At 34.6% G+C, this 12081-nt stretch overlaps 1 protein-coding gene across 12 annotated transcripts in view; it reads left to right on the top strand.

Annotated features, from left to right (window-relative positions):
* Positions 1 to 12081, top strand: part of LOC142337413 (rho GTPase-activating protein 26-like) — a 95781-nt gene that overhangs the window by 67742 nt on the left and 15958 nt on the right. For 3 of the 12 annotated variants that reach the window (XM_075386604.1, XM_075386605.1, XM_075386607.1), the window contains one exon: positions 7230 to 7484. The exons of the other annotated variants lie outside the window; for them this stretch is intronic. In XM_075386604.1, the coding sequence (XP_075242719.1) occupies positions 7230 to 7484 (255 nt within the window). The remainder of the gene's footprint in view (positions 1 to 7229; positions 7485 to 12081) is intronic. 12 annotated transcript variants of the gene reach the window in all.

Genomic DNA, 12081 nt, shown 5'->3' with positions numbered 1-12081 from the left:
TTGTTCTTTTTAGCCGCTTAATAAATTGAATAAGGTCAGGTCCTAATGCCCTTCTAAAGAAGCATTGGTAATTGTAAACCTCTGGGATAATTAACTTGATTTCTAATGGTTTTCATTACTTTTAAGTTAATTGTTTTAAAAAAATAAGCGAATCTTTTAACTTTACTGTTTTTGTTCTTTTTTGTCTGATTGTTACCGAACCTTCTTATGGACTGGTCCATATCTTTTGTGGTGATTTATAATTTATTTTGTTTAGTTTTACGTTTGTCTGACGGTATGCTGGCTTTGTTATTAAATTTTGTTTTTTAAAACGGACATAAAGTTTTTGATGTAATTAATGTTTGTTGTTGTTGCTGTTTGATTTTGCTGTTCGTCTCGACTCGCTTTCTTAATATTGGCATATCACAGCAATCTAATGCTTCAATTTTTACTCCACTGAGTTGTTTGCTTTGGAGTCTATCTTATCGTTCATTCACAATTTTTATGAAAAATACTTGGGCTTTTTTGGGTTCCCAAAAAATAATTTTTGGGTTTTTCTATCTGTTTTTCATTTGGTAGACAAGGATGCGTTAATGAAAATTTTTGATCTGGCAATTGACCATTTATTGTCGTTCAGAAATGTCTTTATTGTTCCGACCCCTCTTGAGGGGGGAGGAACTATATACTCAAATGGGTTTTTTTGTTCAGTCAATTTTCGCCGATCGATATATTCATCGTAGAGAGTTGAGACTGGTATCATTAGAGAGCTCGTCCAGCGTAGAATGTGGAATTAAAAAGATTTTTTTTCAATTTTCGTTTTCTAGAGGGAGTTATCGAGGTTTAGACTTCTGAGAAAAGTAGAGTGAATTCACGATGTTTTTATTCACATTTTCCGAAGTTTTTGACTAATTTTTCGTCAATATTGCTAAAATTTGTTAGAATTTTTAAGAATAGTGTCGTTGATTTCATTTTTAAAGACAAACAAGCGTTGTTGATTATTCTGATTTAATTTTTTTAGGATAAATATTTCAAAATTCAGCCTTTTTCATCAACACAACACGAAATAAGCTACTTTAGTCCACTTTGATTAAATTTTCCGGCAGTACACCCCCAAACAACACTAATACAATCTTTGTAGACTCAGAAGGGGACTATTCCTACTTCAACTTCCACTGAGAATGCTCTGTAATTAAAACTTTGCCGTTTTTTGCTAACTTTACTCGTTGATTATCAAAAATGCAGAATTTGTTTTTGAGTTTTCAACCAACAAATTATCTCTATCTACAACATTCGAAAATCAACTGTTCCTAACGGACAATAAGCATTAGCAGGCTAGTTTTGGGCCAATCTTGGACTGTTACAATCCAAAAAGAATTCGGATTGTAATCAGTCGGTCTTTTTTTGAAAAAGACCTTTTTTTAATAATAAAGAACAGAACATATCAAATTAAAGCTCAGGAGTGATAGGTGATCGATGTTCCAAAATCTATTTTTTTAAAGAATGTGTTATGACACTGACTTCGACACCGGTGTTTCACAAAAAAAAGTAAATTAATTTGATTTTTGTCATACTTGACGTTCTTTTTGTAGACGCAAGACATATTCTGGATAATTGCAGGTCTCAAAGGCTTCCTTTGGATGAATAAACGACCTTATTTAAATATTCCATCTTGTAAATAAAGTCTTTCACGACTTTGGATATCATTTTGTTTCGAAAAAAAAATCAAAATTATTACATACTTTTGCCCTTTTCTCCTTTTTGTCTACTGGTTAACTAGTCTCACTAATGAATGGCTACATACTACATTATCGAAGCTTGAAGATGGAGCAATCGAATATATTTTGGGGGCCAAAATTCGGCTTCACGGTTTTGACAGCGTTTTCTGGCAAATTTCAATTGAATTTTTGTTGGTTTTTTGTTGTTCTTTTTAGCCGCTTAATAAATTGAATAAGGTCAGGTCCTAATGCCCTTCTAAAGAAGCATTGGTAATTGTAAACCTTTGGGATAATTAACTTGATTTCTAATGGTTTTCATTACTTTTAAGTTAATTGTTTTAAAAAAATAAGCGAATCTTTTAACTTTACTGTTTTTGTTCTTTTTTGTCTGATTGTTACCGAACCTTCTTATGGACTGGTCCATATCTTTTGTGGTGATTTATAATTTATTTTGTTTAGTTTTACGTTTATCTGACGGTATGCTGGCTTTGTTATTAAATTGTTTTTTAAAACGGACAAAGTTTTTGATGTAATTAATGTTTGTTGTTGTTGTTGCTGTTTGATTTTGCTGTTCGTCTCGACTCGCTTTCTTAATATTGGCATATCACAGCAATCTAATGCTTCAATTTTTACTCCACTGAGTTGTTTGCTTTGGAGTCTATCTTATCGTTCATACACAATTTTTTTGAAAAATACTTGGGCTTTTTTGGGGTTCCCAAAAAATAATTTTTGGGTTTTTCTATCTGTTTTTCATTTGGTAGACAAGGATGCGTTAATGAAAATTTTTGATCTGGCAATTGACCATTTATTGTCGTTCAGAAATGTCTTTATTGTTCCGACCCCTCTTGAGGGGGGAGGAACTATATACTCAAATGGGTTTTTTTTGTTCAGTCAATTTTCGCCGATCGATATATTCATCGTAGAGAGTTGAGACTGGTATCATTAGAAAGCTCGTCCAGCGTAGAATGTGGAATTAAAAAGATTTTTTTAATTTTCGTTTTCTACAGGGAGTTATCGAGGTTTAAACTTCTTAGAAAAGTAGAGTGAATTCACGATTTTTTTATTCACATTTTCCGAAATTTTTGACTAATTTTTCGTCAATTTTGCTAAAATTTGTTAGAATTTTTAAGAATAGTGTCGTTGATTTCATTTTTAAAGACAAACAAGCGTTGTTGATTATTCTGATTTAATTTTTTTAGGATAAATATTTCAAAATTCAGCCTTTTTCATCAACACAACACGAAATAAGCTACTTTAGTCCACTTTGATTAAATTTTCCGGCAGTACACCCCCAAACAACACTAATACAATCTTTGTAGACTCAGAAGGGGACTATTCCTACTTCAACTTCCACTGAGAATGCTCTGTAATTAAAACTTTGCCGTTTTTTGCTAACTTTACTCGTTGATTATCAAAAATGCATTTATTTTTGAGTTTTCAACCAACAAATTATCTATATCTACAACATTCGAAAATCAACTGTTCCTAACGGACAATAAGCATTAGCAGGGCTAGTTTCGGGCCAATCTTGGACTGTTACAATCCAAAAAGAATTCGGATTGTAATCAGTCGGTCTTTTTTTTTGAAAAAGACCTTTTTTTAATATTAAAGGACAGAACATATCAAATTAAAGCTCAGGAGTGATAGGTCCAATTGGCTTCCTAAGCAGGTACAAGCTAATGCATTTAGTTTTTTACTTGAAAGTTTATGATCGTTTCGACTTTTAAAAATTATCGATTTTTAAAGAACTAATGGCTTAATGAACTTTTCCTCTATTTTTTTCTTAATTTGGTCAACTTGTAGCTTAGTGTCAGCAAATAAAGAATGCTTCTTCATTCTACTGAATTAAAATTTATTGTCGATTGCGGTCTTAAGCCTTAAGTTATTTTTTTTCTGGCTTTGATACTACTAGATTTCAGATTTTTTGTTTTTAGATATTTGCGTTTTCTAGTCACATTTTTTCACGTCTTCTAGTCACATTATCACATTATTGACAGTTCTCATATCACAATATTAGCGTTCAAAATAAAGCACAATTGAATATATTAAATTCCTGAAAGCTATAGATTATCGTTTTAACGGCCTTGACACTTCTTTCTTGAATAAATTAATTGAATTTTTTTATTTTGTCTTTAACTGTCATTTCTACTTTGTCGTTTCGGTCGTATGGAACTTCCTGTATAGTGATAGGTTTCACTGGCTTTTCATCAAAGAATAGATGAGCCAAAATTCTGATGATAATAGATAGCTGATGGCTTTCATGACTTCGAAAACAATCGTTTTCCAAAACTATTCAAGAAAAAAACTTTTCAACTTCGCAAGTATGTTCTTTTTATTTTTTTTTACTTAATCTCCTTTAATTACAGGTCAAATATGACATTATGGGTGTCAGGGAAAGGTGTCAAAAAGAATTGATGTCCCCAAAATCTTTTTTTTCAAAGAATGCGTTATGACCTTACTGACTTCGAAACCGGTTTTTCACAAAAAAAGTAAATTAATTTGATTTTTGTCTTCTTTTACGTTCTGTTTGTTGACGCAACTGTTCCTAACGGACAATAAGCATTAGCAGGCTAGTTTTGGGCCAATCTTGGACTGTTACAATCCAAAAAGAATTCGGATTGTAATCAGTCGGTCTTTTTTTTGAAAAAGACCTTTTTTTAATAATAAAGAACAGAACATATCAAATTAAAGCTCAGGAGTGATAGGTGATCGATGTTCCAAAATCTATTTTTTTAAAGAATGTGTTATGACACTGACTTCGACACCGGTGTTTCACAAAAAAAAGTAAATTAATTTGATTTTTGTCATACTTGACGTTCTTTTTGTAGACGCAAGACATATTCTGGATAATTGCAGGTCTCAAAGGCTTCCTTTGGATGAATAAACGACCTTATTTAAATATTCCATCTTGTAAATAAAGTCTTTCACGACTTTGGATATCATTTTGTTTCGAAAAAAAATCAAAATTATTACATACTTTTGCCCTTTTCTCCTTTTTGTCTACTGGTTACCTAGTCTCACTAATGAATGGCTACATACTACATTATCGGCGCTTGAAGATGGAGCAATCGAATATATTTTGAGTGCCAAAATAGGGCTCGACGGTTTTGACAGCGTTTTATTGCAAGTTTCAGTTGATTTTTTGTTTGTTTTTTTTTCTTTTTGTTACCTAATCTCCTTTAAATACGCGTCAAATATGACATTATGGGTGTGTAGGGAAGATGTCAAAAGGGATCGATGTTCCAAAATCTATTTTTTTAAAGAATGTGTTATGACACTGACTTCGACACCGGTGTTTCACAAAAAAAAGTAAATTAATTTGATTTTTGTCATACTTGACGTTCTTTTTGTAGACGCAAGACATATTCTGGATAATTGCAGGTCTCAAAGGCTTCCTTTGGATGAATAAACGACCTTATTTAAATATTCCATTTTGTAAATAAAGTCTTTCACGACTTTGGATATCATTTTGTTTCGAAAAAAAATCAAAATTATTACATACTTTTGCCCTTTTCTCCTTTTTGTCTACTTGTTACCTAGTCTCACTAATGAATGGCTACATACTACATTATCGGCGCTTGAAGATGGAGCAATCGAATATATTTTGAGGGCCAAAATATGGCTTGACGGTTTTGACAGCTTTTTCTGGCAAATTTCAATTGAATTTTTGTTGTTTTTTTGTTGTTCTTTTTAGCCGCTTAATAAATTGAATAAGGTCAGGTCCTAATGCCCTTCTAAAGAAGCATTGGCAATTGTAAACCTTTGGGATAATTAACTTGATTTTTAATGGTTTTCTTTACTTTTAATTTAATTGTTTTAAAAAAATAAGCGAATCTTTTAACTTTACTGTTTTTGTTCTTTTTTGTCTGATTGTTACCGAACCTTCTTATGGACTGGTCCATATCTTTTGTGGTGATTTATAATTTATTTTGTTTAGTTTTACGTTTATCTGACGGTATGCTGGCTTTGTTATTAAATTTTGTTTTTTAAAACGGACAAAGTTTTTGATGTAATTAATGTTTGTTGTTGTTGTTGCTGTTTGATTTTGCTGTTCGTCTCGACTCGCTTTCTTAATATTGGCATATCACAGCAATCTAATGCTTCAATTTTTACTCCACTGAGTTGTTTGCTTTGGAGTCTATCTTATCGTTCATACACAATTTTTTTGAAAAATACTTCGGCTTTTTTGGGGTTCCCAAAAAATAATTTTTGGGTTTTTCTATCTGTTCTTCATTTGGTAGACAATTATGCCAAAATTGTGGATGCGCGGGGTCGGAACCTTATGTGCCATCGCACATTACCGAGCCGCCTTGTTCTTCCTTATTCTCATTTTTTGAGACTTGAAAATGAGAGACGCGACCTTTCTTACCATTCTGTAGCCAAATTAAGCTTATCAACTCGATCTAAGTTCTCAATCGTCAGAAAAAAAGTTCAAGTGATCAACCCTCTTTCTTCTTTCTTTCAATGGCACTGTTTTTGTGTACTAAGAAATACAAATTCTAAGAAATACAAACTCGTGATTGGTTTTGTTTCAGCGCAGTAATGAATTTGTTATAATTTCACCTCGAAAATAAAATTGCTGCGTAAAAACTCATTATGAAAATTTTTCTGGTTTTTTAAACAATTAAATTAGATTGTAACCAAATGGTTACAAATACTTGAAACAAAAATTATCTACAAATTATCCGAAATTACATTTATAAAATTGTTTGATTTTTGACGTAATATCACAATGATAGATAGAACGTAGAGATGATGAAGGAAGCAGTTTCACGCACTCACTCGAACAACTGAGTTGAACCATCATTACAACCCAAATTGGTCTCACACCCCCACTTGTCCCGCAAGTCTCACTCATTTGCGCTTCACATAAGCTAAGGAAATTGTTCATTGAAGTAAGACAGAAAAATATGCGGAAAATAATATCTTTTCATTTTGCAAATAGATTGAAACAGCTCTGTAACGCTTGTTCATAAGGTTAGTGTAGTTGAATGTTATTGTATATCGAGATCATGTTTCAATTGATCGAAACAAGGGGAGTGGAAATTTCAACTTTCTGGATTGTTTTTTGTAAATATTCTGCCCTGCCCCACCCAAACAAAACAGGGACCTGCTCTTTGCCGAGTGCATAGTAAAAGATAATTCTTTCTAACTGTGGGACATAAACGACACTGGAGGTAAATTTGGTACCTAAAGCTGTTGTTGCGTGTTAAATTGTCCGTTACTTTTACCTTTAAACCTCCAGACTTTATAGGAAGTTATAAAATCAACTTGCGATATACTGCCATACCCAGATTTTGATTTGACAGTGAAAATGAAAGTTTTTGAAAAACAGTGATAAAAATAAAAAACGATAGTTGACAACTTTGTCCTCCAAAAGTTTAGGCATCTTTATCTAGACATTTAAAATGTTCTGTGCCTGTTTTCGCAATGTAGAATAGTTGTGCCTGTTCTGTAGAGTGTTTGTTCACATTAGTTGAAGTGTTTAGTAGTGTACGTTCCACTGAATGTGTGTTTGCTATTTCTTGTGTGAAGGAATACTTCATCCTCCACCTCTTCGACAGCCAATAGGGTGAAGGCATCCCCCTCAGCCAATCAGATATCTCCTACCACTTATTCCTCCCCCTCCCCAAATGACAGGCTACCGATGGCCCCGCAACCCTCTTACCCTGGTGTTAGTTCTGCTGTCGCCTCCACCTACTCGTCTGCTAGTCCGGGTTCTAGCACACCTGGTAGTGCGGGTTTATCTTTGCCCGTGTCTGCATCTGCAAATCAACTAATGACCAGACAGTTAGTATGTGTAGTTGGGCAATGTCTGCTTGTCTGTTAGTCCATATCAAGTATTAACACACGCCTGCTATAGCCCAATGTATTATGTACTGATTGCATGCATCTGTTCTGTAGATATTAGTTTGTATTTTGTAACCTAAAAATGACACATCTTTCAATCAGCCTCAATCGAAGATCAAATGCATATTATTTAGATATTTTCGCGCTGCAATGATAAAATAGTGCCTGAAGATTATTTTCGCTTATTTTTTCCGACGAGTTTCACGTTATGACTTTTTCTGGTTTTAACCAATTGTTATTCGCAATTAGAGCAGTTTTTTGCATTGCCTTCTATCACTTTATTCGTTGAGAAAATTAATATACACACTTGTTTATATGAACAATATTTTTTGAACATTTTGAGTTGCTCTCGAACGAAGTTTGAAACAATTGCTGTAGTAGTGTGTCTCTTTTGATTCAAGAGAAGTACTGGTCTTTACCGCTATTTTTAGCCAAAGAGTAGTTGTTTAATTGCTCTCCAACGAACTTTGCGGCAATTATTAATTACTCTCAAGTAATTAATAGCAGTTTGTAGCAATTATATTAGTCCTCTGGTCTTTTTGATGCGATTTTTCGCTTGACCAATTTTTCGTCTGACCCTTTTAATTGGTTCGAATTTGTTTGGTTTCAATTTCTTGGTGCGAAGGGTGGTTGTTAATCTGAAATTCCTCTGTCAACCCGCTCCCCGACTCAACCCCCTGAGAATCCACCTTCGACCCTCCTTCAACTGGAGATTTGGACCCCCCTCTCGTCCAACCCTCCCAACCCTATCCCCCATGCCCTATGGCTTGAATGTTTAAGCCAAGAGCATGTTTTAAAGGCCATTTGGAGAGCCAGGGTTTAGAGGTTTCATGGGCGTTTGACACTTGCGTACACACTTTCGAAGTGCTGAAGTCTGGTGTCTTTTTGACAGATTTTTTTAATGATTTGATTACTACCAAGGCGACGTGGAATAATGATTAATGTCTTTGGCTAAAAATAGAGGTTGGGGAAGCAATCCAAATCAGGAATATGTTTTCTAGCTCTCCCTCTCTCTCGCACACATTTTCTTTTGTTATAGCTGCGAAGCTGTAATCTGAGTGAAGCTTATATTGCGGTGATCTTGTTCTTGGTTTTTTGTTTTGTCATCTGAAGCTCTTTTTATCGTTTTACATTTGTTCACACAGCAAAGCTGAAAAAGTCAAATTTTCTGAAAGACTTCCTCCTCTCAGTTGCGGCTTTTGCGGGCGCGACGTCATTTCCCTCTCTCTCTCTCTCTCTCTCTCTCTCTCTCTCTCTCTCTCTCTTCTCTCTCTAGCGAAAGTTTAAGTCATTTGCGTAATTAGATTTTGATCATACGTGACTTACGTCACTCAGTAAAATGACTTTTTTTACTTTAAAACTTAAGTTTAATTGGAATGAGTTTAAGGTCAAAGGAACTCTTAAAGTAAATATCCCTAATAAAAAAGCTTCTGCGGAATGAACTTTAACGATCTTTATTAATTTATCGCGGAACGTTTTTACATAGCTTTTTGAGCGGAGTTGATTTTTTTCAATTTAGATCTGCATCTGTTTCTATCTCTATTTTACGGCACACAGGTCTATTTCGCCGTGTGTTTTCTTTCTGTTTTTCGCTCCTCTTGGTTTCTGTATTTCTTTAGCTTTTTTTTTTCTCAATATCCGTTGCAGTCTCATTTTCTTTTTTGTTTTTCACGCTCTTTAGATACTAATTTCTTGACTCTAAAGCTCTGCTTCTTTTGCCTATTTTCCTTTCTCATGGATGTCGAGTTAATTTTGAAGCCTTTTTTATAAACTTGTTTGTCTTTTTTCAATTTTTGCTTGAACATTTTGCTCTTAAACATCTTTTTGATTTTTCTCGAATGACCTTTTCACACTTGACTTCCCAATTTTTTAGTAATCCAGATTGCGCTCAATCGAAATTTGGTTTTGTTAATAAAATAGAACCGATCATGAGTAAAGAGAATCCAAATTTGTACACCTTTGGGTTTAATAGCTGAGACTGCCATGCGGGTTAACCCCAGAAGACTGGATTTTAACTTTTTGTAGGAATTTGGTGTTTATCCCTTGACAGTTTCTCTAGCCTACGCCCCTTGTGAATTAAATAGCCCAGCCTATCGTTCGAGAGCAATTTGTCAACAATAGTCGCTTTGTTTATTTTTTGCTCTCTTGCAGATTCCGTGGCCATTTGCTTCCCCAATTAGCACGCACTCTTTTTCTTTTTCTTCATTTTTCTTTTCAATATTTTTCTCTTTACTTTTAATTGCTTTCAAACGAAGTGTAGCAATCATATTAGTCGTGGTCTTTTTAATACAATATTTTGCTGGACCGATTTTTCGTCTGACCTTTTTGACTTTTGTCCTCAAAAACAGAACAAACAGGTGGCACCCGTAGGGCATTAAGTTCTCTTAGTAGAGCCTTACGGATTATTAGTCTCTAAGTATGCGATTAACCGAAATTGTTTAAGATACATAACTTCATGGTTCAAGGGTTTTTCTAAGAGGTTGACCCTCCTCTTTTCGGCCTTGAGTTCAATTTTCGAATGTTGTCATCAACAATTTTTTTTTGTTATAAATAGTGACCTCTAACAATGAGGAAGTTTCCATTGTGAAAAGGTTCTGTTGAAAAGTTTTTTACCCCTGCCAGTCTGCGTGGTGTGTGTGTGTGGGGTGTTTGTGTGTGTGTGGGGGGTGTTTGTGTGTGTGTGTGTGTTTGTATGTGTGTGTGTGTGTGTGTGTCTGTATGTGTGTATGTGGTTTGTGTGGTGTAAGTGCGTGCGTTTTTGTGTGTGTATGTGTGTGTCTATGTATGGTGTGTGTGTGTGGTGTCTGTGTGGCGTGTGTGTGTGTGTGTGGTGTCTGTGTGGCGTGTGTGTGTGTGTGGTGCAAGTGCGTGCGTGGGTGTGTGTGTGTGTCTGTTTGTGTGTGTATGTAAGTGTGTGTGGTATGTGTGGTGCAAGTGCGTGTGTATGTGTGTGGTGTATTTGTGGTGTGTGTGTGTGTGTGGTGTGCTGTGTGTGTGTGTGTGCGTGCGTGCGAGTGTCTGTGTTTGTGTGTGTGTGTCTGTGTGCGTGTGTGTCTGTGTGTGTGTGGGGGGGGGAATGAGGACAAAACGAAGAACAAATCCAAAGAAATATCACCTTTGAAAATGTAATTGTCCACAAAAAATAAAAACGAAAAACCGATAAATCTGTGTTAAATTTTGAAATGACCGCAACAGGTGTTGATTAAAAAATTACCGCACGATTGTTATCGCCCTCGAAGTTATCATAACACCTCGGCTTCGCCTCGGGGTTTGATAACTTCTCGGTGGCGATAACAACCGTGTGGTAATATTCATTATCAATCATTTTTAATAGCTGCCCTTAGCCTCTCAATCGCCTCTCAATCGGCTATTAATAGCCGCGTCCTCAATTGCAGGCGGCTATTATAGCGCTCCTATTTTTTTACAATCCAATAATTGGATTGTATTGGTGCTCTGTCTTTTTTTTTTATTTTTGTAAGATGTTTTCACACCTTTTTTCATGACTTTGAGCTTTCAAAACGGGATAAACAGGTAAAGCTCAGCGGGCATCAAGTTTCATTAGAGGCCCTTAGCCGCGTATAGTAGCTCTTCAAGTACTTAGAGTGGTGAAGCTACTGGGAAGGCCGTAATTCAAGGTTAACAGGTCATTTTCGGAAGTTTTGAGCCCAAAATCTTGCAATTTTTTGTCTTTTTTTTTGTTGGACCAGTCTGAAATTGAGGTTTATAAAAGTTGGTAAAGGTCTTTTGCAAGACGTAATTACTTTTTATGGCCATTTTAAGAGCTATATGTATTGCTACGCCAAACATAAAAACGGTTATTTATTGTAATTTTTTGAATATTTTTGGTGTTTCAGCTCTTGTTGTCACAATAATAGGTTATTTTGTAGTTTCTAGTGGTAATGGAATGGTTTTCAACTTCACGAATTTTACCAATTTTTTTGATAAAACTTGCAGTTTTTCCAATTTTCTGACATTAATTGTCATTATTCAAATTTTCCAGCTCCAGTTGCTTGTCTAGGATTTGCTAAGTTTACTGCAAAATTTTTCTTGGCCATGGCATAAGCCATTTTTTTCAAATTTTTGAAAGTTGTCAATTTTTGGGTTTCTCTAACCTGAACAGCCAAAACATTTCCTTTAGGTTTTGATAATAGGCTGCTGCATAGTTTCTGGTGGTAATGGGGAACGTGTTTCAAGATTTTAATTTTACTAATTATAGCGATTTTCAAATTGTAATTTTGACTTCCTGAATTTTTAGTTTTTTTCCTCAGTGGCCAGGGGTTTGCTGCTATTGAGCTTGCTAGTATGTTATTGCAGAGTTTCTAGTGGCAACAAAATAGGTTTTCGTTTTTTAAGATTGCAAATAAAAGTAATTTTTTAAATAAAGCTTGCAATTTAAATTATTTTGATTGTTTTCAAACTTCTTGAATTTTTTTTGTCGTTTTCGAAAAATATCTTTAAATTTTTCCTTTTCATTTGAAGCATTTTTCACATTTCTTTTTGAAGCATTTGTCATTTTTTTCGAGATTATCTGCCTTTA

The sequence above is a fragment of the Convolutriloba macropyga genome, chromosome 4 (assembly GCF_964194025.1).
Source record: "Convolutriloba macropyga chromosome 4, txConMacr16.3, whole genome shotgun sequence".
Classification (NCBI taxonomy): Eukaryota; Metazoa; Xenacoelomorpha; order Acoela; family Convolutidae; genus Convolutriloba; species Convolutriloba macropyga.
This window is presented reverse-complemented; position numbering and strand designations above follow the sequence as displayed.